Source organism: Cannabis sativa, chromosome 9, assembly GCF_029168945.1.
Source record: "Cannabis sativa cultivar Pink pepper isolate KNU-18-1 chromosome 9, ASM2916894v1, whole genome shotgun sequence".
Classification (NCBI taxonomy): Eukaryota; Viridiplantae; Streptophyta; class Magnoliopsida; order Rosales; family Cannabaceae; genus Cannabis; species Cannabis sativa.
Genome location: NC_083609.1, coordinates 21,689,941 through 21,715,672, shown reverse-complemented (window position 1 = coordinate 21,715,672; position 25,732 = coordinate 21,689,941). Strand labels below are relative to the sequence as shown.

Sequence of the window (25,732 nt, the reverse complement as noted above, 5' to 3'; positions counted from 1 at the left end):
TGCTGAAAACTTGATCAAAGGAAAAAGAGTAGTGTAAACTAACTCCCCCTCATTTAGGCATTTGTGGAGATCTTCTAATCGACGAATTTCGATCTTGTCTGCCGTCTTCTCAAATGTTGATGTTGGTAATAACTTTGTGAATAAGTTTGTAAGATTGACACTTGATTGAATATGTTGAACACCAATATGCATTTTCTTGAAGCGTATAAAGAAGAATTTCGTGAAATGTGTTCTAACTCTATCTCCTTCAATGTACCTCCTTTTAGTTGAACGATGCAAGCAGTATTATCCATAGAGAATTGCTTGGGTTGATACTTCTTTATTGAGTGCAATCCATATGTTTCCCGAATATGCTATGTCAATGATCTCACTCACACACATTCTCTACTTGCTTCATAAAATGCAAGTATGTTAACATGATTTATAGTTGCCTCGTTAAAAACGTTGCCAGAAAAACCCAGTGGGACAAAATCTGAGCTAGGGAAAAGGAGTACAATATATATTTCATATTCATAACTATTTGTAAGTTGCCTCGTTAAAAACCTTGCCAGGAAAACCCATTGGGACAAAACCTGAACTAAGGGAAAAAGAGTGCAACATGAATATGTCTCCCCCTCATGCACATATGATCCATAATTCTTTTGGTGATAATATATCTCATAAGATTATTGTTATCACTTTTAAAATATCACCATATATAATCTTTGATCATATATTTTCTATAACTCTTCCAGAGTATGTATGGACTTCTAAATTATAGATGAGGGGTTCGTGGAACATTAATATTTATCCAACTAATTGTATCATTCATGTGTATATACAATCTTGTTCATACTAAAATTTAACATTTCAAGTAGATATGAACATAACACATTAATGATAATATAAATTTCATTTGTGACAATGATGGTACTCCAATACCATATATTTGTTCCATCTTGTTGTATGATCTTAATTTTCATATCAAATGATCATATATCTATAATTCTTAATACATATGAAGTACTTCAGGACTTCAATACTAATGAACAAACTTTATACATTTAATATTTCTCGATATACAAAAGAAATAAAAGTTTGTTCTTCAATTAATCAAAAACTCTTCAAGAGTCTATCACAACGTATAATTTACGTATTTATACTGCATAGACAACCATACGTATTTTTCAAACAATAATTTACTTACATGTCTTTATTTCATACAAAGATCTTTGTCATATAGTGCGCACGACTTAGAATTTATATCACTTAAGACATGTATTAAATTCTTCTAGAATTTTTAGATAAGGCTTATTTCAAATTCTCACTATATTAGGAGCTCCAAATAAATAATCTTTTGTTGCAACATTTATGTGACGCTTATAAATCCTCATAAAATATATTCCAGGCTATAATCAAATAATGATTATATTTTCTCAATATTTAAGCCTTACTTCAATCAATCTCATGTCTATGCAAACTTTGTACAACAATTCATTATGTACAAATACATATATGCAAATTTCTCATTAGAAATATTTATTTGCACACCCTACAGGTCTTACTTCACTTTATGTGAGTAAATTTGCCTGGATTGCGTCATAATATTTTGGCCAAAAATCAAAATGTAAGTCAATGATTCTCGACAAATCTAATACCATGATCCTTGCTATCTCATGTTAGTTTATTGCATATGCAAACATTCAATATTTATTGTCGACAAAAATTTTAATAAATGATAATTTCCTCCCATATTGACATAACTTATAGAGATCTCTTTAAATTACATATTTTTCAAATATGTTTATCATTTATAGGTACCTATAACGAATCACTTCAGGGATTCAATTATGATGAAATGTGTTATGTCTAACTTCTCTTGGGAGTCTTTTCGAGTACTGTTTTCATCACGGTTATCATTTTAATACTTTATAACATTAAGGTATCTCCATGAGTACCTCTAGATTTAACAACTTCAGGGCAAATCAAATGAACATTTATTAATAATTTCTACATTGTTCATTTACGCTTCAGGCGTTTTCAACTCATTCTATCTCAACTATGAATAATATTGATTTGCAGTTGGTATATATCATTTTGAACTATATTGTTCTTATATACTTTGTGCAAGGATCATTTTTCAAAAATTATCATCGATCCCAACTGCTTCTCTCCCCCTGATCGAGAGATTTTTTAAAAATTGTGATATCTAATAATATTAATACACCTGTAGGGATTTCAATATATCACAATGAATCAATATTTGTTTAAACTCATATATACTATATGACATTGAATTTTAGGTTCAATAAACTTTAGTTTCAAGTTCAATCCTTATGAACTTAATTCATTTCTAAGAATGAGTCATACGTGTATAATTAGAAATACATAAATTTACACATTTTGTAAATGCATGATTATATAATCTTATCACATCGATAAGAAATTATGCAATAAAAATCTAACAATAGCTCAAGATTGTTAAGGAAATATAATTTAAATATTTTCTATGTGCAAATATATGCACATTCTTCTTTTGAGCCTTATAAATTAACAATGAGAAGAATCTTCTGGTTCTTCAACAAAATTTAGTCAAATTCTTTGACAATTTATTGCATATGATTGATCATGTCAAAATAATTCAATTCATGAACTTCAGGTTCACTATAATTTGTATTTCAATGAAACTTTCACAAGGTAATGTAAAATCACTACAACATATAAGTAATCATAAAAAGTTTCATTTTTATATACACGAATAATATAATTATATTATTCTCTAAAACATATACACTCTTCAGGAGTCACTATTATGTTTATCAAACTTTATATTTCTTCAGGAATCACTATCATCAATTCAATGATGTGTATAATTTAAAAGATACATGACAACTTTATCATGTTATTGTAATGGTCAAATAGATATAACCATAATATATCATTCATTTTTCCTGGTATCTTTTTAACAAGTCGTCTAATTTATTAATAGACTATTCATCAGTCTAATTATCATGACTTGATATATTATATATTTAAATGTACAACCAGTACATATAATAAGTTATTTCCTATCATTTTTATAACTAGATAAAAGTTATACATCTAGGTACATATAAATATATTTTACTACTCCAAGTAGAAATTGTATGTAAGACTTCTTCAGGAAGCTTTTCAAATAACCATTTTGTGATTCTTTATCACTTTGATTATATTGGATCACTAACAAATGTTAGTAGGTTATATATTCACTTCTGGGAATATGCAAACTGAATTATATAGTAACTATATATATATACATATCCTGTACTAACAATAGTTTGAAACTATTGATTTCAAGAAATAATAAAATATGTATATATTAATTTGCTTTTGGCATTGCCAATATATGTGAAATTTATATTCTTTGAAATAGAATTTCATGTCTATTCATTCTCTTTAGGGAATGATATTTAAATATTCTAAATGTACAATAAATTTGTACAATTCACTTTCTATTCAATAATCAAGTATACTTTTATCTTGATTATAAGTATGTCCGTACTACAGGTACGCGACCACTATTATTCAATTTCACACATGATATATAAATTTCATGCACTTTGATTATGTGTGGTATCTCATCTTTTAGTTGTTTCTATTTTTTCTGGAAATATTTGATTAGTAAATAATGTCATTGATTATTTAAAATCATTACATTCACTTCGGGGAATGACGTTGAACAAGTAGAACATTATTATAAATTTCTTAAAAATTTAACTTGTTCATCCATAAAAAATATAAGAAATTATTCAACAATTTCTTTTACGATATTTCAAAGAATATATGAATGTAATTTTTGCATAGTCTCCAAGATGTATGCAAAATTTAATCTTTAATATATGTCAGATTCAATAATTTCCAACATTGCAAGTAATAACAATGTATAATAACATGACTAATACGAGGAATCTTTAAAAGTAATTGACTTCAATTCGTATCATTCTCTGCAGGGAATGATGAACAATAAATACATGCCTCATGTATTTAAATAACATTAGTCATGCTCATTGTTATTCTTATACTTTGATGTTTCAATATAATTTTCTTAACATTCTTTTTGGATATTCAAAACCTACTATAAAATTGCATCAATAATAATCATTTTTAATGATTCTTTAGTTGTATTCACATAAATACAATCATTTTTTTTTTTACAAATATAAAACATTTACTTCAGGAAATGTTTGTCAAAATCTATATCGATATTAGATTACTTTTCATTGTCCTCAAAGAATACAAGAACATATATATAAATATGTATTCATCTCTTTCATTATATATCCATCAACTATATAATGAATATTACGTTTGCATAATCTTCAGGATATATGCAAGATTTTATTGAGGACGCATAATCATCAGGATATATGCAATATTTTATCGAGGATGCATAATCTTCAGGATATATATTATTTTTTATCGATGATGCATAATCTTCAGGATATATGCAATATTTTATCGATGATGCATAATCTTTAGGATATATGCAATATTTTATCGATAATATATAATCTTTTGGATATATGTATAATTTATATAGATTTTCTCTATCATATCATAGGCACACATATATTGTAAATATTATGAATGATAAGAACATTATATATATATATATGAAATCAATAATAAATATATAAAAACATATACATACATATATAATATATAGATATATAGATAAAAATAAAATAAAAAAAAAAAGATCATTGAAATTGTTTCAGTCAGATGAGTATATATATAAATATATATTTAGTGTATCGTGACTTTGAAACAATTCAAGAACTTTAACAAAATACTTACATTGGATCTTAGGCAGAGACTCATGCTTGAAGCTTGGGCAGAGACTCGTGCTGATAACGTGTTATAAAATAATATAACATAATATAAAGTAGATGAGAAGAAAGAAGAAGAAGATGAAGAGAGAAAGAGAAAGAGAATGAGAATTTCTGAGTTGTTTATTCCAATGGGATGAACCCCTATTTATACAAATACAGATATTAAGAAACTAAGAAAAAAGAGAAACTAAGGAAAAAAAGAATGTTCATTACAATTCATGGTAATAAATAAAAGATTTGGACATCACATAATTATTAATATTTATAGCAAGTATAGTTAAATTTTTAAATTTTTAAAAATGAAAGTTACATGTAATAAAAAAACTTTTAAGGTAATTTAGCTAAATATCCCAATGTATAAATTGATGGAGTTTCATTACCGATTCCGATTCCAATTCCGATTCGATCATCACGTAAACCATAATACCAGGCAGTGCCTCCGCCGGCAAATCTTTTCATTCGCAAATTCACACAGAAGCCCTAAATTCTATCTCTTCCGCCGCAACAATTGTAACCTCCAGCCTACGCACTTTCCGGTTCATCCCTATCAGGTATGCTATGTTGTATACGAACACGCACACTTTGATTATAAATTTTAGAACTGTAATTCTGAGCCTAAATTGTTGTAAGTGAATTTGATATCTACGTTCACTTTTCGCATTTTTTTTATGGCAGAGTTCATTTGTCAAATAAATATTAAAGATTGTCTTTGTTTTCGCAAACTTTGTTATAAAATCACAATTCATTGGCTGTAGAAAAGTATAGATTGTCTTCCAAGTTTATGAATTATTATTTTTTTTCTTGTTTTGAAATTCAGGATTAATTGATTTCTTTCACGTTATGTTTATGCATGATTTGAAACTAGTCCAAATGACGTAGTCAAGCTGTTTGAGAAGAACCTAATGGAGTGTTCGTAATTAAATTTGCAAAATTAATTTTTTTTGTTTTACAATTTTTTATTGGAAATAATTATGATCTTATTCTGGTTAGGAGGTACCATGATGAAAGACTCGGAGGCTTACAGTAGTGGTTCATCAGGGGCAATTGATCCCTCCAATATTGGTTTTAAGGTATCTTTTTTCCCACTAAATTTTGTTAAATTTGACTTGTTGAATTTTCTGTCTATTTTGATTTTTTTTTTTTCCAGCTAAATGCATATTTGGGTTTGATCTTTCGCTTAGTTATGGGTTCTAATATTTTGTAGCTTTTAAAGAAACATGGCTGGAAAGAAGGAACTGGTCTTGGGATTTCTGAGCAGGTGAGCGATATATCATTTCTTAATTCTTCTCTCTTGTTTGTATGATGTTGTAGGAGAAATCTTATCATGATTTTCTTTTTACCTGCATTCATACAATTAGTTTTTTTCTTTTAATGTTGTTTAGTTATTTGTGGTGTAAACATCTTGGCATAAACAGGCTGTTGTTCTTCTTCTCAATTTTATCTGGGTTTAAATCATTTTATACACTATGAACTAAAAATCCCCAAAGCTGACATGTAATTGCCAAAAAGGAACAAAATTACTATAATAAGGAAATATGATTAGAACTATGTCCTTTAAATGCTGATTATTTATTGTAATTTTTTATTCTGTTTCTCTCTTCTTCTTCATTCCCTGTACTACTCTCCATCCTCTTTATATTTTGAACACTGTTGTACTTGCATTGATTGTATAGGAAAGTGAATCTGTATCTGTCATAAGCAAATTCACAACATGATAAGTCATTAAATTACATATTGAAGTAATTTGAGTGGACTGAAACTACTAATGAGAATAAAATATGGACAAATTATAGCCACTTAAAAACAAAAAAATTGATGGATTCAAGCCATTTTCCAAATGGTAAAACATTAAATAATCATTGTCCTCGTAATAAACTTCAATTTATTTGCCTTGTCACATAAAAACAGCCTAGAGTACCATAGACTCTAAGCTGGCGGGCTTGAGCTTATGAAGAGGGGCAGTTGGACTGATTGTTTCATGGACAAGGTTGCACAGACTATCAAATCTAACTAATATCTTTATTGTTTTGAACAGGGAAGACTGGAACCTGTCGAAGCCTGTTTGAAAAATAACAAGTGCGGATTAGGAGCTGACAAAGGAAAGAAAAAGGTGCTAAAGCCTCATGATGCTAAGGACGCTACTAACTCTCACAGTGAAAATGATCAGGTGGTTTTCATTAGCTGTTATACTTGCAGAATATTTTCCTATATGAAATCTTCTACTATCAAGTAAATATCACAACCATGAAAAGATAGATAACAAACCCAGGTTATAAATGGAAGTTGCATTTGTCTCAATGTTTCTAACACATAGACATTCATGGATCTTTTTTTTTTTTTTGAATAAAGAGATACATGGATCTAGAACCAAATTTACTAACAGAATTGATGTGAAGCAACTTGAATTAGAGAACGTTTTAGGATTAAAAAAAATGCCATAATGTCAAGGAGATTTCTATGGGATAGCGTTGTTCGGCAGTTAATTATCTGCTAACCTTTATTTTTTCTAAGTAAACAGTGCAATCTGGTCTCTCTTTTTTCCTTGTATGTATGTTTTGTTCATGCATTTGCTTGTACATTGGTAATGAGTCTAATATTTCTTTCATTTTAGGATCCGCCCTCAAAAAAGTCGAAGTCACTCTCCAAAAAGATGAGGAAGATGCAGGAATTTGAAAGAAAATTACAAGAGAAGGAATTTGAAAGGGCTTTTTTCAGGGAATTTTGGCCAGATAACGTTTGATCATTCACGGAAGGTAGAGATCATTTCTTCACATTAAATCATGTGCGGCCCCTGCCCTTATTAGTTTTTATCATCTAATTTTGTACAGATCTTAACACTTTTTTCCCCTCTTTTTTGGTAGTTGATCATCATGCTGTAAAATAGTAAATGAAAGTGTGTTCTTTGCATCACAAATTATACTATGCATTCTTTTATACACAGTTTCGTAGAAGTGTACATATTATGATTTCGTATGTTCAATTTAATATATCTATCATACCCAAGTGATGAAAAAAAAAATTAAGTGTATGATATTTTGCATTAACCTTTATCTCCTGCCAAAAGGAACAAACAGTTGCAAGCTAAAATTTTTATATACATAGAACAAATGGAAGAAGATGGAAGTTTGAAACTGAAGTCTTGGTTATATTACATATAGAACTACGACTTCTTTTTCTTGTCACTTTCGGGTTTAATAAGCTGAACAGGAGCAGCTGGTATCCGGACCCACCATTCTCTAGCTCTTCTAAATATCTTGTCACTGCTTTCTTTCCTGTAAGGCATTTCCCTAGTGTAAGCCTCAAGGAAAATTACCATAATGATGTATTTGAAAGGTACAAATGCGAAGACTCCAGCCAAGAAAACAAGCAATAGAACCACTCCGTCCGTCGCCTGCACCCAAACAAAATATATATAACATTAGAAAGTCTAAATCTGAAGCTATATATATAGCTGAAGTATAAAACAATGTCTAAAGTAGCTTTAAATACCTCTATTTATTCTCACTTTAATTCTTTCATTTTTATAATTTTTTTATTCTACATATAAATAATAATTAATTGGAATTTAAAAATTATGTACATAATATTAATATTATATACAGTAAAAATTTTAAAAATTTCTAACAACCGAGTTGTTTCCTAGTCTAATTAAATTGTGAGGAAAATAGTTACTGAGGCTAGATCAGTAATATCACTAATACTTATTACTCAAATTTACACGGAGTAATATTAAACAAATACCTATAACTCAAATTTACAAGTAAACTAAACCACATAAAATTATTGTAGTTCTACTTTAATAAATTTGATTGGTTCAAAATGCATGCAAGATCATTTATAAAATCTTAATATTTTAATTACTCATTTATAAAATTTTAATATTTTAATTAGTTGCAAGAATTTCTGTACCCGTGGTAGTACGGCAAACATGAGAGCTCTAATCTTCAAGAGAACGATATTCCCACTTTGAATCAAGGCTTCAACTTGAGAAATAATTTCTTGTAATGTCAGTAGCTGTTCAACAGTATTTCGATTTGGGGGCGCTGTAACTCTGAAGGGTTCTAAGGGCTTCCCTTTGTTAAAATGCCTTCGCCAGAGCATGATAACCGCAACAAATAGAAAAAGGAATGGCAATATATATCTAATCCAACCCCTGTACATCAAAATTGAAAACCAACTAACATTAGTTCTCTTCATTTAAGCTATTGGCAGCAATGTTCACATTTCGATTCCAAAAATGAAAGTAAGATTTAGCAGAAAAAATTGGAAAGTTAATCAGCATTCAAGGATAATATGCACTGGCGCTAGTTATTATAACCTTGAAGAATCAAATCCTATCTTTATCTAATAATTTAGACAATTTATTAATTTGAGAATAATAATATGAGTATTATAAAGCTTTTATGGTAGCGTTTCCATGGCATATAAGCAGTTTATTCTGGGTTCACCACCCACAAACAAAACAACCCAAAGCAATGTCTTTATGTTAACATACACTGGTGTGGAGGCTAAATATGACAAACCTGAAAATACAGTAGCAGGTGAGCAACATAAACATTATTGATTTATAAGACTCTTCCCATGAAGCCAAAAGTTGGAGCCGGCTAGCTATTGCAATAACCGGAAACAGTAGTTCCTGAAAAAAAAAATAGAGGCCAAACACAGTAATTTGGTGAGTGACAAGCAGACTACAATGCGAATAATTTTTACAGAAAGACAGCCACTGAAATCTATTACAGTCTATGCGTATCCTATTATCCTATTATATATATTTCCAACTAACGATTTGGCCCAGGTGCAAAACAGCAAAATATGCAAACAACATACAGACTAGTTTACACCATGAGTTACACTAAATTCAATCCTTTTTTGGAATTGGGTAAGCAATAATATCAAGAGCTTTATCTCTTATTCAGAGATAAAAAAATCACCCACCTTGCTCCAATCATTAAAGCAGGATAATCAAACCAGTGAAAATGGAGTATTAAGTTATTTTAATAGGAAAAGAAAACTGAGCAGGTTAAGTTCATGATTAACCTTCATCACTGCAACATTTGTATCGATTCCTTCAACCTTCACTTGGTCTATAGTTGCCTGAGCAGCTTCAGCACTACTTGTGTCTGACACTGACTGTTTCACCGCTGTTTCTAAGGGATTGGTCTCACCAACACAAATGTCCCCAACTATTATTGCTTTTTCATCAAGCATTACCTCTTTTTGCAATATGAATCCGAGATGCAGAAGTGCCAGAAGTGAAACTGGAGATGCTTTTGGCACCTGTTTTGCTGATGAACTCCCACCAGAAACATCACGATGGGTAGTATCAGCATTTATAAGGATCAATCTACTTAACAGAGTTTCCAATATAAAATCTCCCCTTGGTAGACTTTCAGCGAGGTTATAAGGAAGTAAGGTCTTGTATTGTGATGAGGAAAAGCGGAACGCTTCCCTAATTGCATGATACCGAAAGATTCCCAGAATAGCCCGTGAAAGAGCTTCTGATTTTTGAGTTCCTTTCAGGTTATTTTTCCTGATAAACCGGTGTGCATAAAAGATCTCCAGACCAATATCCAACCAATAATCCCGGCGAGAACTCCCTTTGAATTCAGGAAATTCAAAATAAACAGGGTCTGCTCTGCATAAGAAAATGCAGAACAAACTCAACAACAGCGATAAATAAATAAACAATAAAAAGAAAAGAAAAGAAAAAGAAGATGACAGTACGTTGCAAATTCACAAAGATATGCTAGTCACAAAATATGCATCATTGACGATAACATACATAGATGTTGATTTGTACATAACCGCTTTATCAAAAATTCTTGCACCCAATGGTCCAGTCATTTCAGGTTTTATGACCTGCTTCATATCGGTTGCGAGATCATATCTAACAGCTTTATCATACAACCCAACTCCCAGTGATTCAAAGTACAGAGCATAATTAGTCAGTGTCAGCCGCCCTACAAAAAACCATAACTTGAATAAGAAAAAATTGTGATGAAAATTTAGCAGACACATCAAAATTAAAATTATCTTGCATTAGGTCATCAAACAAAACACACAAGTTCAAACTGATGAAACCTTGAAAGATAGACCACCAATTAGTGAGTAGATTCGGGGGAGGGGATATTTATGTAAGTTTAGTAAATTTATGATTTTATTTACTTGCTTGGTTTCTGTTTTGGCTTTTGCTTCTGTTTGGTTTATGTTTTGTTTTGGGTAAGTTAGGAAAATAGAAGGGGATGAGATGAAAACGTGAGGAAGGTCAGTATTTTTTGTAATTGAGCAGTAACCCTTTGGAGAGTTGAGGTCTCTCAAACACCTCATTGTTCTTGTGTTTTCTTGTCTTTATATAATTAAATATTAAATACAATTTTTCCCAAGTTGTTTCTATTGCATTCTTCCCAAGTTTCTCTACAATTTTGCCTATTATCTCTGTAATTCATAGATGCCCCTAGGCTGGGGGCTGGGGTTACATCACCACCGTAAGGAAACCACATCAACTCCACATTTTGTGGCATTGCACTTTCACGAGGGTTTCTAGAATCATTATTTAGGCAAGAGAAGTAACTAACCTAAAAAGCTAAGCCAGCAGTAATGTCCATTTCATCTCATGACATAGTGGTATAGTTTTTTTTCCTTTCAATTATGTATTAGTGGTATTTATCTTGCTAAAGAACTATTTAGTAAGCAAATTTTAGTTGCAAATGAAATCATGAACCCTATTTCTGCTTTATTTATTGGAGTAAAATGGAAAGTCATATAGAAGAATAAAATCACTCACCAGGCCATGCAGAGATACCGATATGTTGCAAAACTGGTTGTGTAGGAACTGAACCATCAACATCAAGGACAATTTCTCCCTCAGCAAGCTTGAGATTTCCGATAGAAGAGACCAATGCATTTTTCGCAGCCTTAATAATCCTACAAAAAAACCTTAGTATGATAACCTTCACTCACAATGATTAACTAAATCAAGAAACAAGAAATTTTACCCCCCACACCACCACCACCACCAAAGAGAAAAATAAAATAAGAGAAAAACAACAATGACATTGAAGATTTTTTAATAACTGAGGACATGTGGGCCACACCGCCACTTATCGACCAAGGGGTTACCCCACACAATTCTGCAGCTACTAGGAATTGACCTTGAGATGCCCGCCACAGTCAGGCATACTCGAGTCCCCTCTTGTCTCTACACCAATGGCCTGGGGGCAAGGTAAATGTACTTGTAATTCTACTGTACAGCTAATAATATCTAACATTCCAACAATTATGGTGCCCTCTTCATCCCCTTTTAAATTTTGTTTTGGGGTGGGCGAAGGAGGTCCAGTTATAACTTTTACAGTTAAGTGAGTTACATTGGATCTCTGGATGTTAGTTTTTGGAAGTATATTAAAGTCCCAGCACTAGAAGCCTAACAACAACAGAAAAAGTATCATAATAGTAAAAAAAAATATATGAACTTTCTGACTTGAATATTTAAACAGTTTTCTTGAGCAGAGAGAATCACCATCTTATTGTATTTTCATATTGAGATGAAAGGACCAAATTGTAGATATTAACTTAATCAACTTGTCTTTTTTAATATGTCCATTAAATGCCAGGAACTTCAACAAAAGAATTTATCTTAAAGAGTTAATAATAATAATAGGGCAAAAATGGTAACAAATTTAAGAAGTTAAGATAAATTCTTCTTAAGAAGTCTGGAATCTAGAAAGTAACATAATCAAGATGTAACGTCTTACTTGTCAAGGTTTCTTATGTATTTGTCATATACAAGAAAATGAAGTCGATGACCAGTAGAAGCTGCCAGTGCATCAAAAAGATTGTGCACCGTGATTATATCAGCAACAGCTGCACAAGCAGGAGCTATCCGTGCAAAAGCCTCAGGTCCAACAGTTTTCTCCTCATCGACCTAAAGGAGAAACAAAAAGAAGCAATATAGCCATCAATAATTCTTGGAAGGTAGACTTGCCAAGCCACAACATGCATACAGGGGGAAAAGTATATGAACAGAACCTGAACAGCCATGTTTGTAGAACTTGAATAGAAAAGTGACCACCCACTTTCATCCTCTACTTCCTGATTAATGCTGGATTCAATCACCTGCAGTCAAAGAAAAATTAATGCATCATCTTTAATCCGAAGAAAAATAAAATCAGAAATGTATTAAAGAGTCCTGTTAATTTTTTAAATTTAACATTAACATAAAACACTACTATTATGTTACAAAATCAAAAGGAAAAGATATATTTGGCTGTCTCACTTTCTGTACCGGTTTACTCTTAACTACAGGATCCTCCCATGCAAGCATCATGTCAAAAGTCAAACGACGGAACTCCTTATCGCTTAAGTAATCTGAGCGCTTACTCACTATCTGTAAAGCTTGGTAAGAGCAAAATTCTAAAAAATGTCTTGCATAAGTCTGAAGTTCTTTAGCATTCTCAGGTGGCTCTGTTCCAAAATGATGCTGTAATTCTTCAGTAGGAATTTGAAGTATTCTGAAACACCACAAGAACACATTTGAGAAGCCATGAAACTTACTAGAAGTACATTGTTTAAGCAGTTAATTAATATGCAGTATGAACATTTTTTATTCTTGAAAAATCACGAAAATTTGCCAACACAATTCCACTCCATCTCAAAATTAATCTCTCTCATCTACGCCAACTAAACTAATCGATTTACCAACTTAAAATCTTGCTAGAGCTATCAATCTTGCCATCGACTAAACACGTGAATGAAGTGAATGCAAATTATAATTCAAGATTCACCCAAAATTATATCCCAACTCTCATGATCCCCCAATTTCCTCCCCTCGATTCCACTCCAATTATATTATAGCAAATTATAATTCAAGATTCACCAAAAATTACCAAACATACACATGAAACCAAAATGTACATTCTCAATCTTTTTAAACCAAGTTGATTTGAGAGAGTTCATTTTATTGTATACTAGTCCACCCGATAAACACAACCTCACATATGAAACTGAACATATCTAGGTAAGTTACTATAAAAATCAAACTGAACATATCTAGCTTAAACAGTCCACCTTACACCTACTCTTAATGGGAAAATCTCCCGAGATCAAGCTCTTAGAAAATCCGATCCTAAACATTTTACTTCCCTGAAACTATACACCGATCAATATTATTACATAGCTAGTTCATAATGTGAGCTATGCTAACAAAAGTCGATGTTGCTCCCCGCAAAATGATTGGTACTGTAAATTTCAAATCTTCAGCATCACCCATAACATATAAAGACAAGAAGTGCATTTTTTTTGGTAATAAACCTGGAAGAGCGAGAGACAACAGAGTTGGCGAGCGGAGAAAAATGAGGAATGCGAAACTCTTGGGATTCGTTCGGGTCTCCATTACTGCTCTTGCGACTGAATAAAGCTTTAAGCGACTTTTGATGGGTTTTCATCAGCCCTTCCCACACTCCGACTTTGGCAACCTCCATTTTCTCCGATTTCACTCCACTCGGTCACTTCTTTCTCTTTTTCTGTTATATTCTTACACGGTACAGCACGAAAACCAAAATTCTTCCCTTTTTTTAACTTAACTGCAATGCCAAGGCAAAGGCAATTTGTATGGGCTGGGCTCATTATTTTTTAAAGCCCATTAAATTTGGGCCTAACATGTCCAATCAAGCCCGTTTGTGATTTTGGTTGACTTGTTGACCAGTAACTGTCTTTTGATCTTTCGCTCGGTCGCGCCAGCTTCATTCCCATATATTTTAATCGCTTTCTTGCCTATTCTCTCTGAATCTGAACTAGCAATGGGTCAAGCTCAAAGCGACGTCGCTTCAGAAACGGCGACTACTCAGGTTCAAGGCCGCGATCAAACGGTGTCGTCTGCTCCAAAACCGACCTCATCATCATCATCTTCTCCGTCTATGGAGTCTCTTCTTGCAGGTACAGTTCTTTCTTCTTTTCCTTCGTATTCAATAACAATTCAGTGACCTGATTTCGTTCTTATCTGATTGTATTCTTTGATTAGAATTGTAATGGTTTGAGTTAATGTAGTTCATCTTTTATTTGATCTCTGCTCATAAGATTGTGCGGCTCAGTTGTTTGTGAAAATGCCTACGAGAAATTTTACGAAGACTGTGTAGGTAGTTAAGTAACTCTAAGAGTAGTTGGGTCAGGTGGTTGTAATTTTGCACTAACCAAAAGTGCCTGAAATATTATAATATCAAGTTTGTAGTATGTATTCAGCATGATTTACAAATATTTATACTCGTCGTACTTAAGTATCTAAATTACATGTTTAGCAGCTAAAATATTTATAACAATTAAGTACTCAAAGTCTCAAAGTTATATTTTTGGCGAGGGAATGCACTAAACTACACCAAATTATGGACACCGATTTTTCTTTTTAGCACTTAATATCTATATTATATTTAAGCTGCAAAAATATTTAGTTATAAGCAAATTTGACACCACATAGGCAACTTAATAGTGGAGCCGATATCTACACCATAATGCACCAAAACATGGAGGCAAAAAAAATGGATACTCAATTGCTACAAATATAATAATTTACAAACCTAATAATTTAAGTATTTTAGTTGCTAAAATATAGATTGTTCTCCCAAAATAAAATGTTAGTTGCTTCAGTTTAGTTCATGTCATAAATAGGTGTGATTTTTTTCATGTATGGAACTTTCATTGGCCGTTGTCTGAAACTTGATAAGAACTGAGTGCAAAGCTTTTGTGTCTAAAGCTATAGAAATCTACACATTTGCGTTTTCGCTTATTCCCTTGGATTAATGAACAAAAAGGATTAGATGGTTGAGGAAATAACGGCTTTTGTGAACAAGATGTTATAGAGCTGAATTGTAAGATCTTTGAGGAGATTTTACATTCCATTTCTCTGGGACATGGGGCTCTATTCACCAGTCTAGCCACTTTTCAGAAAATGTTGCGAACACATGTTCTTGGCTGTTGACGTATGCTTGGTTTTTACTTTGAAACCATTGATGTTAGGAAAACAAGCTCTTAAATGGAGCCAAAAATACACGTGGATTTCACTGGGATGAAGGAAGTTGTCTATGTGTGGCAAGTGCTTATTATATTCTGTAAATGTCCAAAGGATGCTCTGGATGATTTTTTATGTTTTTAATAAAAAAGATAAGCAAATATGTGCATTCTTTTATTTGGATGAAAACTAAATTAGAAACTGGTGTGATTATTTAACACTTCTATTGTCTGCTCTAACAGAAGCTGCTGCATACGGTGAAGAAGGTGATGAGGAGGTTAGTCTATGCAAAAGAATTAAGCCTCATTTTTGTAAAAGATTTTCTTTCGTCTTACTGTTGGAAAAGGATACATTCTTAAGATTAATTTAACATTTTTCCCTCCAGTCTCTTGATGCGAAAGCTCAGAAAGCATTGGAATGTCCTTGCATAGCTGATTTGCGAACCGGTTCATGTGGGGATCAATTTTCTGAGGCCTTCCTTTGTTTTCTAAAGAGTACTGCTGAAGAAAAGGTAACTGATCACAATTATAATTACTACCCTTTCTGGCAAGCAATTGAGAAACATTGAGTACGTTAGTTAATTGTCCTTTAATTATGTTGATATGCTTTTAAACATTTTTTAGGGACTTAGAAATCTCTTACTACACACACTTCACCACCCAATCACTTAGCCTCAATAATTTAACAGGGATAAAATATATGCATTAACTTGAGCTAGCATTAACAAGTTTCTTTACAAAACAAAAAACTTGAGCTAGTATGGAGACTATCTATTTTAAAATATAATTCACCTTCTTCTTCTTCTACTTTAAGTTCCAGTTCTTTTGAAGGAAAAGCATTTCCTCCTTTTCTTTTTGTTTTCCTTAATTAACTAACTTGCTTCCTGGGAAACTGGAAGTCAAGAGGCAATATTACTGTTACATTTGCTGTTAGTTTATGTTTTCAATATTTATTTTCCTTCTGTTTCTTGCATCCAATTGATACACTATAAGATTTTTCGACCTGCTTCTTTTGACTGGTTACAAATATCTACCCTTTATTTGCTGTTTGTGGTTAATTTGTTGGATGTTGCTGACAATTTAAGGGAATAATGATCTGGTTGGCCAATTTGGTGCAGCCCATTAAAATTTTTCCTATATAATCACTTCCTTTTCTGCAGGGTTCAGATTGTGTGCATCCATTTGTGGCACTGCAAAACTGTATCAAATCTCATCCAGATGCCTTTTCTAAAGGCATTTTAGAGGAAGATGAAGATGAAGTCAAGAAAGTGGAAGAACCAGTCCAAGACTACAAAATTTACCCACCCAAATGGGCCAAAGAACCTCAAAGTCCCAAGTCAAAGCTTTAGGGTAAAGTTCTATTTTGTTTTTCTTCCTCATCATCTCCTCTGCACTCTAATCTTTTTGTCTTCGGTTTGTTTTTAACATATGAAGCATAAAGGATCGGATTATTTTGACAAATAAACATTGAGAGTGTTGCTTAACCAAAGTCCATAAATGTTAGGAGGTTGAAATCATTGGCATTGTAATCAACACTTTATAGAAAGTTGTAACATTGAGGTGAAAGATGGCCTTATACTTGATGTGATATTGGGAATAAATTTTATAATCTTGGATGGTATTGGCAAATTCAAAAATGATAATTAATTTGTTGTAGTCATAAGTATAGCCTAATGTTACAATTCCTGAGAAATCCTAATTCGAAATTCTCGAAAAAAAAGGACCTAATCTTGGTGGAGGTTGGCTACGGGTGTTGGGATTGGGAAAGAATTCATTTTTGGTAGGTGTGGGTGGTAATGTCAATACTCCATTGATGTTGGTTGGTGGTTGAGGAGCTTGGGTTTGCACTTACATTGCTCGGGGTTGTGTGAGGGTGAGTTTTGGGGGTGCCATTGCTTTGATATGGTGCGATGAGGGTCCTAGGGTGGTTAGGTTCTGTTGATGACAGAGTTGGGCCTCTATTTTGAGTGCTCCAGTGGTCTATCTTTGGTATTCTGGGTCCTTGGTTTGTGGGAGGGAAGTTTGGATGGCTTTGGTTTGATAGTTGATGTTGCTTGGCGATGGTAAGACTCGTTGAAGTTTCTCGTCTTTTTTCTCAGGTGACTCTTCTCTTTGTTGTGTTGTTTGTTGCTCTAGTTAATGGCTTTTTTCAATCATGGGTTGTTGTTTTGTTGTTTGTTCTCTTTTGTTTTGTTTTATTTTGTTTTTTTTGTTTTTGTTGTTGCAATAATGGTGTTCTACCACCTTATCCTTTGTGACTTTGACTTTGAGTCATTTTTGTGGGCTTTGCCTCTTGGTTCAGTTTTACTAAGGTAGTTTTGCCTAGGAGGTTTGGAGCATTGTCGCATGTGTAAGATCTTTCAAAGGCGGTATGATTTGTTGTAACGCTATGTTCCGCAGGGACGCTACGTGTGTGCTTTTATAAATTAGGTTATAATAATAAACTAACCGTTTAAGACAAGTGTGGTTTAATTAAAACTTTTTAGTAAAATCTATTTAAATTAAAACTTAACTTTTTATTGAAAATACTACCAGATTCACGGATCTCCTTGTTTATAAACTTTTACAACATGTTACAAAACAGCTATTACATAATAGGGTTACATTTTCAAAATATGATTAAAAGGTGGATCCTGTCCACTAAGAGCCAAGACGCGGTTGTTGATATGTACATTGTCGAGAGATCTCTGACTCATGGCTAGTCTAGCTTTCTCTTTCATTTACCTGCACCACGAAGTACTCATGAATCACAAAGACTCAACAAGAAAAGAAAGTAAAACACAAACATCGCATAACACGAGAAATTATAACAATGAATAACATACAAATTCATCATCTGGTATAAATACTATCAATATGTAATCAAGCATCACATAAACAATTATTTGTCTTATAAGACAAACTGACTTTGATGCCTCATAAAGCATCCTTACCACTCGTTAACCACGAGCTACATATGTCACTATCGTTGCCTAATTAGGCAATTAATAAGTAAGAAACCTATCAACAGTTTCAAAGCGAGTAATTACTCTTTCTCAACAATGGTAATTACCGTATCTTTACCTCGATTATAATCGAGTCACAAACGTTAATCATCATTTTTCACTTGACATGCTAAGCATTGCAATTGGCTTTTTCTTACCTCAATCTAATATCAGATGTGCGGACCAACCCGAGTGGAACAATGCCCGACGATCCTGGTTCCTATGTCACGACAATGAAACTTGGTAAACAACTTAACCAAATTCCAAAATAACTAATCTCACATCCGAACAAACCCTAAACCCCAGTGGCTTAGAAATAGCTTAAACATCAATAAAATACCCCAAACTGAGTTCTGGAAAACACTTTGAGAAAACTAGCCTCGAAGAAAACTAGGATTTTTCCCTGCTGGCCAACCAGTTGACAAGTTCACTAATCGGTCAACCGGTTCTGGCAACAATGAAAACATCCTGGTTTTTCACTTCAAAACCAAACCAAAATTTCATCAATCCTGCTCAAACTTTCTAGAACAATTCTATAACATAAATACAACGTACTCAAGCTTTCAAAACTCAGTATCTCCTCAAAATATCAAAATCACCATAATTGAGTGAAAATTGAGTTCTTAAAACTAATTCTCCTAATTCTAGACCTAGCAGCCAAGGATATGATCAATACACACACACAAAAAAAAACTTAAATTAAATCTAGAAACACATCCTGAACTCGCTTTTACACCACAGCCTCGAAACCACAAAAACCCTAACCAAAAGTCAACCTAAACCTTAAAATCAATAAGACACAGAGGGAGAACTTACCTCAAAGCTTGAACAGCACCTAGGGTTAGCTAATTCAGCTTATAATTGGTTGATTGTGAAGAAAAAAATGCTTTGATTCCTACTGGCTCTTAGGGCTTCGAAGGAAAGAGAGAGAGAAATGAAAATTGTATGTTTTCTTGATTTTTTTCTAAGTTACTAACTTAATTATCTAACCAATTAATAATAAAACTAAAGAGATAACTAAATTCTCAGCTAGTAATTTCTATGCCTTCACATAAAACAAAAATAATAAAACTTAGTAAAAGACTATTTTACCCATCTTAAAACACTTAAACTAAAAACATAAGCTAAGGGTATTTGGGTCATTTTTAACTTATCCAACTAAACTGACAACTCAACTTTCTAAACTAGTCCGATATATTTTCAATATATCTCATTATTTATCAGCATGACATTTCTAACCAATCCGTCGAGTTTCTATGGTCGTTGAACCCAAAAAATATTTTATTTCAAAAATGGTATATAAAATACTTACATAATCTAATAAAATCTCTGCAATTAATAAATTACGCTTACTTATTCATATAATTATATATTTAATAAAATATGTCCAATTTAACATAATTATAATTTTTTTGAATATTACAACTATTCCCTCCTTAGAGAATTTTCGTCTTTGAAATTTACCTGAATAATTTGGGATACTGCTCCCGCATCTGCGATTCTAACTCCCAAGTCGCCTTTTTCAATCTTGTTGTTCCTCCACAACACTTTAACTAGCGGAAGAGTCTTGTTCCGCAACACTTTTTCCTTCCTATCCAAGATCTGAACTGGTTGTTCTTCGTGTGATAGGTCTGTCTGAAGTTCAATGTCCTCGTAACTAAGAATATAGGTCATATCAATTACATATTTCCGAAGCATCGAAATATGGAACACGTTGTGAACTCCAGATAAAGCATGGGGTAAGGCTAGTCGATAGGCTACCTGACCTACCCTTTTCAGAATCTTGAACATACCAATAAATCTAGGACATAGTTTTCCCTTCTTTCCAAATCTCTGAAACCCCTATATTGGTGATTCTCGCAGGAAGACGAAGTCCCCAACCTAGAATTCAATATCTCTATGCTTCAGATCAGTGTAGTTTTTCTATCTACTTTGTGAGGCAATCACACGAGCTCGAATCTTCTCAATGGCCTCACTCGTTCTTTGGATTGCATCAGGTCCAAGGTATCTCTGTTCACCGGCTTCATCTCAATGAATGGGCGAACGACATTTTCTTCCATAAAGCATTTCATACGGTGTCATACCAATAGTACTCTGATAACTATTGTTATATGAAAACTCAATCAGAGGAAGGTATTTGTTCCAAGAACTTTCAAAGTCCAATATACACGCCCGTAGCATATCCTCAAGTATATGAATAGTCCTCTCAGACTGACCATTGATCTGAGGATGAAAAGTTGTACTGAACTTTAATTTAGTACCCATTGCTCGTTGTAAACTCTCTTAGAACTTGAATGTAAACTTTGGATCTCGATCTGAAACAATCGACTTTAGAGCACCATAAAGCCGAACTATCTCCTTGACATGTGAATCAGCGTACTAATCCACTGTATGCGTAGTCCGCACTAGTAAAAAGTGAGTTGACTTTGTATATCAATCCACAATTACCCAGATGGAATCATAGGACCCTACTGTTCTTGGTAATCCAACCACAAAGTCCATGGTTATTTCCTCCCATTTCCACTCAGGAATCTTCAGAGGCTGAAGTAATCATGCTGGTCTCTGATGCTCTACCTTAACTTGCTAACAAGTTAGACATTTTGACACGTATTTCACTATATCACTCTTCATACCTGGCCACAAGTACATGACTTTCACATCTTGATACATCTTAGTGTTGGGTTTTATGCCCTAAATAAAACTCATTTCAATATAATCAGATTTACTTATTAATATAGATCAGAAATAACATTTAATGTTGCATGGTTCACATGATTTATTTCATGATTATATGTACATAATGTATAAATTCATCTGAAACCCTTTTCACATACTTGATCCTGTTTATTGTGCCGTCAACACATTAGAAAGTAAACATGACTATGTGAATAAAGTTTCCTAGATTTATCAGACACAGGGTTTTACTGATATGATAATCTACAACAAGAGTTTACTTGCATTTGGAGAAATGCTATGTTCTTTCCAGAACATTGGTTAAAGTAAAGCTCAGGTTGGATGCATGGAGTATGCATCGGAAGGGACCGATATTGAACTTCGACTTAGATTTAATTAAACTTACCGTAATATCTATTCACGTCAATATCGCCTAGTTGATCCTAGATCAAATGATCTTAATCCTGATATGATTAGGCTCAATCTCGAGAGGCTATTCGTGTTCTTTGATTTGTTAGTTAAGCCTACTTTTAGGTCAGGGTGATACGTACATTTTGAGAACACGGTAGTGCAATTGAGTGGGAGCGCTAGCATAAACATGGAATCTATAGCTTCTATCTGGCGAATAGTAAGCAAAGGATGATCTCCTTCGAGCTTGACCAAACGAACATAAATGGTGGAGTACTCATTTCACATAAGCTGAAATATCATTTATACGGGGTCAAGTGTTTTAAGGAATAAATACATTGTAGGGTGTAACGGTAATTTAATCCCTTTACAGTGTAGATCATGTTGGAAATTATTTTACCAGGATCTTAGATCTACTCACAAGTATGTTTATTAACATCCTAAATAAGAACTTTCTAAAACGATAAATTAAACACATATAAAGTTTAAGAAACCTTACATTGGTTGCAGCGGAATTAAATGACTCCTTCCGTTCAGATATCTAGTCCTTGATTCCTTTCTGTAGCAGAGCATTATCAATATCTGAACCTGGATCTCTTTCTCTGAATCTTTGATGCTGAAACTCCTTTGTTGATGATCTTTCTTCACGATCTTCCTCACTATGATTGAGGTATCACTTGATGTGTGTGGGCACTACTCATACACTAAGGATTTCAAAATTATCAAGGAAGAAGAGAGAGAGTGGTCAGCTAAAGATAGGGAGAGAGAAGGCTCAGTTTTTTTTTTCTCTGAATGAAAAATAGAAAATTTAAGTGTAATTTTCCTGAAGCCTTCACTATCTATTTATAGCATTCCACTAGGGTTAGGTTTGAATTATTTGGCATTAAAATAATGAAAAAATCAGTTTAAATTCCTACAAAAGTGGCTGGCCCTATACAAGTGGATTTGGGCCTCACTTTTTGCAATTTTACAGTTTAATCTTTTCTGCATCTGATTTTCTCAAAAACGCCAATTTTCTAATTCAACCATTTAAATGCCAATTCTAACTATTTAATAACTATAAATAATTATTAAATAATATTGTCATTTATCATATTTATTAATTGAACCATACAAAGTATCATAATTAACAAATATGCCCCTATAAACTCTTTCTTTACAATTTCCCCCTTACTTAGTGAAAAATTCACAAATAGACATAGTCTAATTTGAGAATTATAATTGATTAATCAAAACCAATTACATGAGTCTTACAAGCAATATTATCTCAACTAGTGGGGGGACCATGGGTCTATATAACCGAGCTTCCAATAAGTAGATTAAGAATTTAGCACTAAAATTCACTAACTTATTAATTCTTCGTTGAATCCACGCATAGAACTTAGAATTGCACTCTCAGTATATAGAATGCTCTATATGTTCCACCATATAGACACATCATTAGTTATCCATTGTTATAATCCTAATGTGATCAATGATCCTCTATATGAATGATCTACACTGTAAAGGGATTAAATTACCGTTACACCCTACAATGTATTTATTCCTTAAAACACTTGACCCCATATAAATGATATTTCAGCTTATGTGAAATGAGTACTCCACCATTTATGTTCGTTTGGTCAAGCTCGAAGGAGATCATCCTTTGCTTACTATTCGCCAGATAGAAGCTATAGATTCCATGTTTATGCTAGCGCTCCCACTCAATTGCACTACTGTGTTCCCAAAATGTATGTATCACCCTGACCTAAAAGTAGGCTTAACTAACAAATCAAAGAACACGAATAGCCTTTCAAGATTGATCCTAATCATAACAGGATTAAGAATATTTGATCTAGGATCAACTAGGCGATATTGACTTGAATAGATATTACGGTAAGTTTAATAAATCTAAGTCAAAGTTCAATATCGGTCCCTTCCGATGCATACTCCATGCATCCAACCTGAGCTTTACTTTAACCAATGCTCTGGAAAGAACATAGCACTTCTCCAAATGCAAGTAAACTCTGTTGTAGATTATCATATCAGTAAAACCCTATGTCTGATAAATCTAGGAAACTTTATTCACATAGTCATGTTTACTTTCCAATGTGTTGACGGCACAATAAACAGGATCAAATATGTGAAAAGGGTTTCAGATGAATTTATACATTATGTACATATAATCATGAAATAAATCATGTGAACCATGCAACATTAAATGTTATTTCTGATCTATATTAATAAGTAAATCTGATTATATTGAAATGAGTTTTATTTAGGGCATAAAACCCAACAAACTCCCACTTGCACTAATATAAAACAAAAAGTGCGTTTCAAATAATCTCAACACCTTGATATACAAATCAAGTGTAGTAGTACTAAACTCCTCGTAATAGGATCTGAAAGGTTGCATTAACCACAACTTTTTCTCCACTATTACTCTTCCTTTAATCACAAAATCATTGATAATGTGAAATTCCTCTCTATATGTCTACTCTCTTGGGATACTGGATTCTATACCTTTGGCAACTACATTTGGTTAATCAGGAAATTAACACTAGTAGTTTAAGGCAATTTGGATTGATGCCAAAGATGTATAGAACTTTCCTTAGACTGAATAAGTACCTTTCCTGCAGCTTTAACATTCAGTCTCTCTCTGGTAGACCTAGAGACTTCAGATAGGTTTTTACACTTCTCCAAAATCACTATTCCACCCCCAAAGTAATCACCATCTTATCAGAAAGATTTACTAGCACAAAGGCAAATTTCGAAATCTGATATGGTGTAGTCTAAGAGTTTTAAACACACTCTTATAGACTAACATATAGTTCCTCTTCTTAATCTTAAGATTTACTTGATTGTCTTCCAATGTTCTTCTCCTGGATCAATCTAATACCTACTCATTACTCCCACTCAACAGCAGGTGTCTGGTCTAAGGCATACAAAAGCATATCTAAGACCTCTCACTGTTGATATAAGAAATTCTTTCATGGCTTTATCTTTTCTGGAATAGTTAAGACCTTTCCTTAGATAAATAAAATCTATACCTAAGAAGTTGTGAAGCTTCTATAGATTGCCATTAGAAAGAAAATGCTTCAGCATCTTACTAAAGTAAGTTGCTTGCATTAGAGTAAGTAATTACCAGGTATACCACAAGCCATAGGTTTAGATAAACTCAAACCTATAATACTAGGAACAGGAAGTTTGTTAAGTCCATTGAATAGACTTATAAACGAAAATTTCCTTTTATGTCCTTGTAATAGAAAACTTTAGTTACTCCATGTGAATGGATTAAACCATAGTTCTATTGGCTTTTCTTCTTTGTTTCTTATCTTGACAATCCATTACTTGTTTAAACTCACAATGGATTTTAATCACTAGTGTCTCCCAAGTCATAAGAAGGTGAGTTCCTAGAAACTCTCCCACTACGACAAGGTACCGTGAATTATGTCAAAGAAAACTAAATGGTATTGATCTCTTCGGTTGTGACAAGACAACAGAGGCAGTGGGATCATCATATGTTATATAAGATGATAGAACACTTTTGGAATCAAGAAAAATATCTCCTTTATTTGCTACTTGTTTTCAGACTTAGTCATTATCTTAGAAAAGTAGTATTTGTTTGAACAAACACTTTCTTATCTATTGACTATGGGATGGTGCACCCCTAATCACTTAGAATAGCTAACAAACCATGGTTAACAGTTCTAGCTTTTCTTAAGATTTTGATTAGGTCATCCATGAATCTAGTAATGATCAACATTAAGTACCTAACCATTACATCATTCTGAAATTGTATTACCATAGAAGGAATTAGGCAACGACTAGTAACTAATCATC

General features: G+C 32.9%; 3 protein-coding genes across 5 annotated transcripts; 2 read left to right on the top strand and 1 right to left on the bottom strand.

Moving 5' to 3' along the window:
* The first annotated feature begins 5,207 nt into the window (after positions 1 to 5,207).
* LOC115722126 (uncharacterized) lies at positions 5,208 to 8,069 on the top strand. Of its 2 annotated transcripts, none has more exons than XM_030651251.2 (5): positions 5,208 to 5,401; positions 5,841 to 5,920; positions 6,055 to 6,108; positions 6,886 to 7,017; positions 7,462 to 8,069. In XM_030651251.2, exons 2-5 carry the CDS (start codon positions 5,849 to 5,851, stop codon positions 7,588 to 7,590), a joined length of 387 nt encoding a protein of 128 aa, XP_030507111.2. In that variant the 5' UTR covers positions 5,208 to 5,401; positions 5,841 to 5,848; the 3' UTR covers positions 7,591 to 8,069. The 2 variants fall into 2 exon arrangements, with proteins under 2 accessions (XP_030507111.2, XP_030507112.2); XM_030651252.2 differs by having other exon boundaries at positions 5,225 to 5,401; positions 5,844 to 5,920.
* LOC115722124 (uncharacterized) lies at positions 7,858 to 14,416 on the bottom strand. 2 transcript variants are annotated; one of them, XM_030651248.2, is made up of 10 exons: positions 14,157 to 14,416; positions 13,123 to 13,357; positions 12,876 to 12,962; positions 12,602 to 12,771; positions 11,635 to 11,774; positions 10,633 to 10,810; positions 9,888 to 10,485; positions 9,374 to 9,486; positions 8,760 to 9,003; positions 7,858 to 8,241 (listed from the first exon to the last, which is right to left on the bottom strand). In XM_030651248.2, exons 1-10 carry the CDS (start codon positions 14,324 to 14,326, stop codon positions 8,011 to 8,013), a joined length of 2,166 nt encoding a protein of 721 aa, XP_030507108.1. In that variant the 5' UTR covers positions 14,327 to 14,416; the 3' UTR covers positions 7,858 to 8,010. The 2 variants fall into 2 exon arrangements, with proteins under 2 accessions (XP_030507108.1, XP_030507109.1); XM_030651249.2 differs by having other exon boundaries at positions 13,132 to 13,357; positions 14,157 to 14,407.
* Positions 14,417 to 14,577: 161 nt separating this feature from the next.
* Positions 14,578 to 17,474, top strand: LOC115722125 (mitochondrial intermembrane space import and assembly protein 40 homolog). The gene is made up of 4 exons (XM_030651250.2): positions 14,578 to 14,780; positions 16,089 to 16,123; positions 16,232 to 16,357; positions 17,006 to 17,474. The coding sequence occupies exons 1-4, from the start codon at positions 14,645 to 14,647 to the stop codon at positions 17,192 to 17,194; spliced, it is 486 nt and encodes a 161-aa protein (XP_030507110.1). The 5' UTR covers positions 14,578 to 14,644; the 3' UTR covers positions 17,195 to 17,474.
* The last annotated feature ends 8,258 nt before the right edge of the window (positions 17,475 to 25,732 follow it).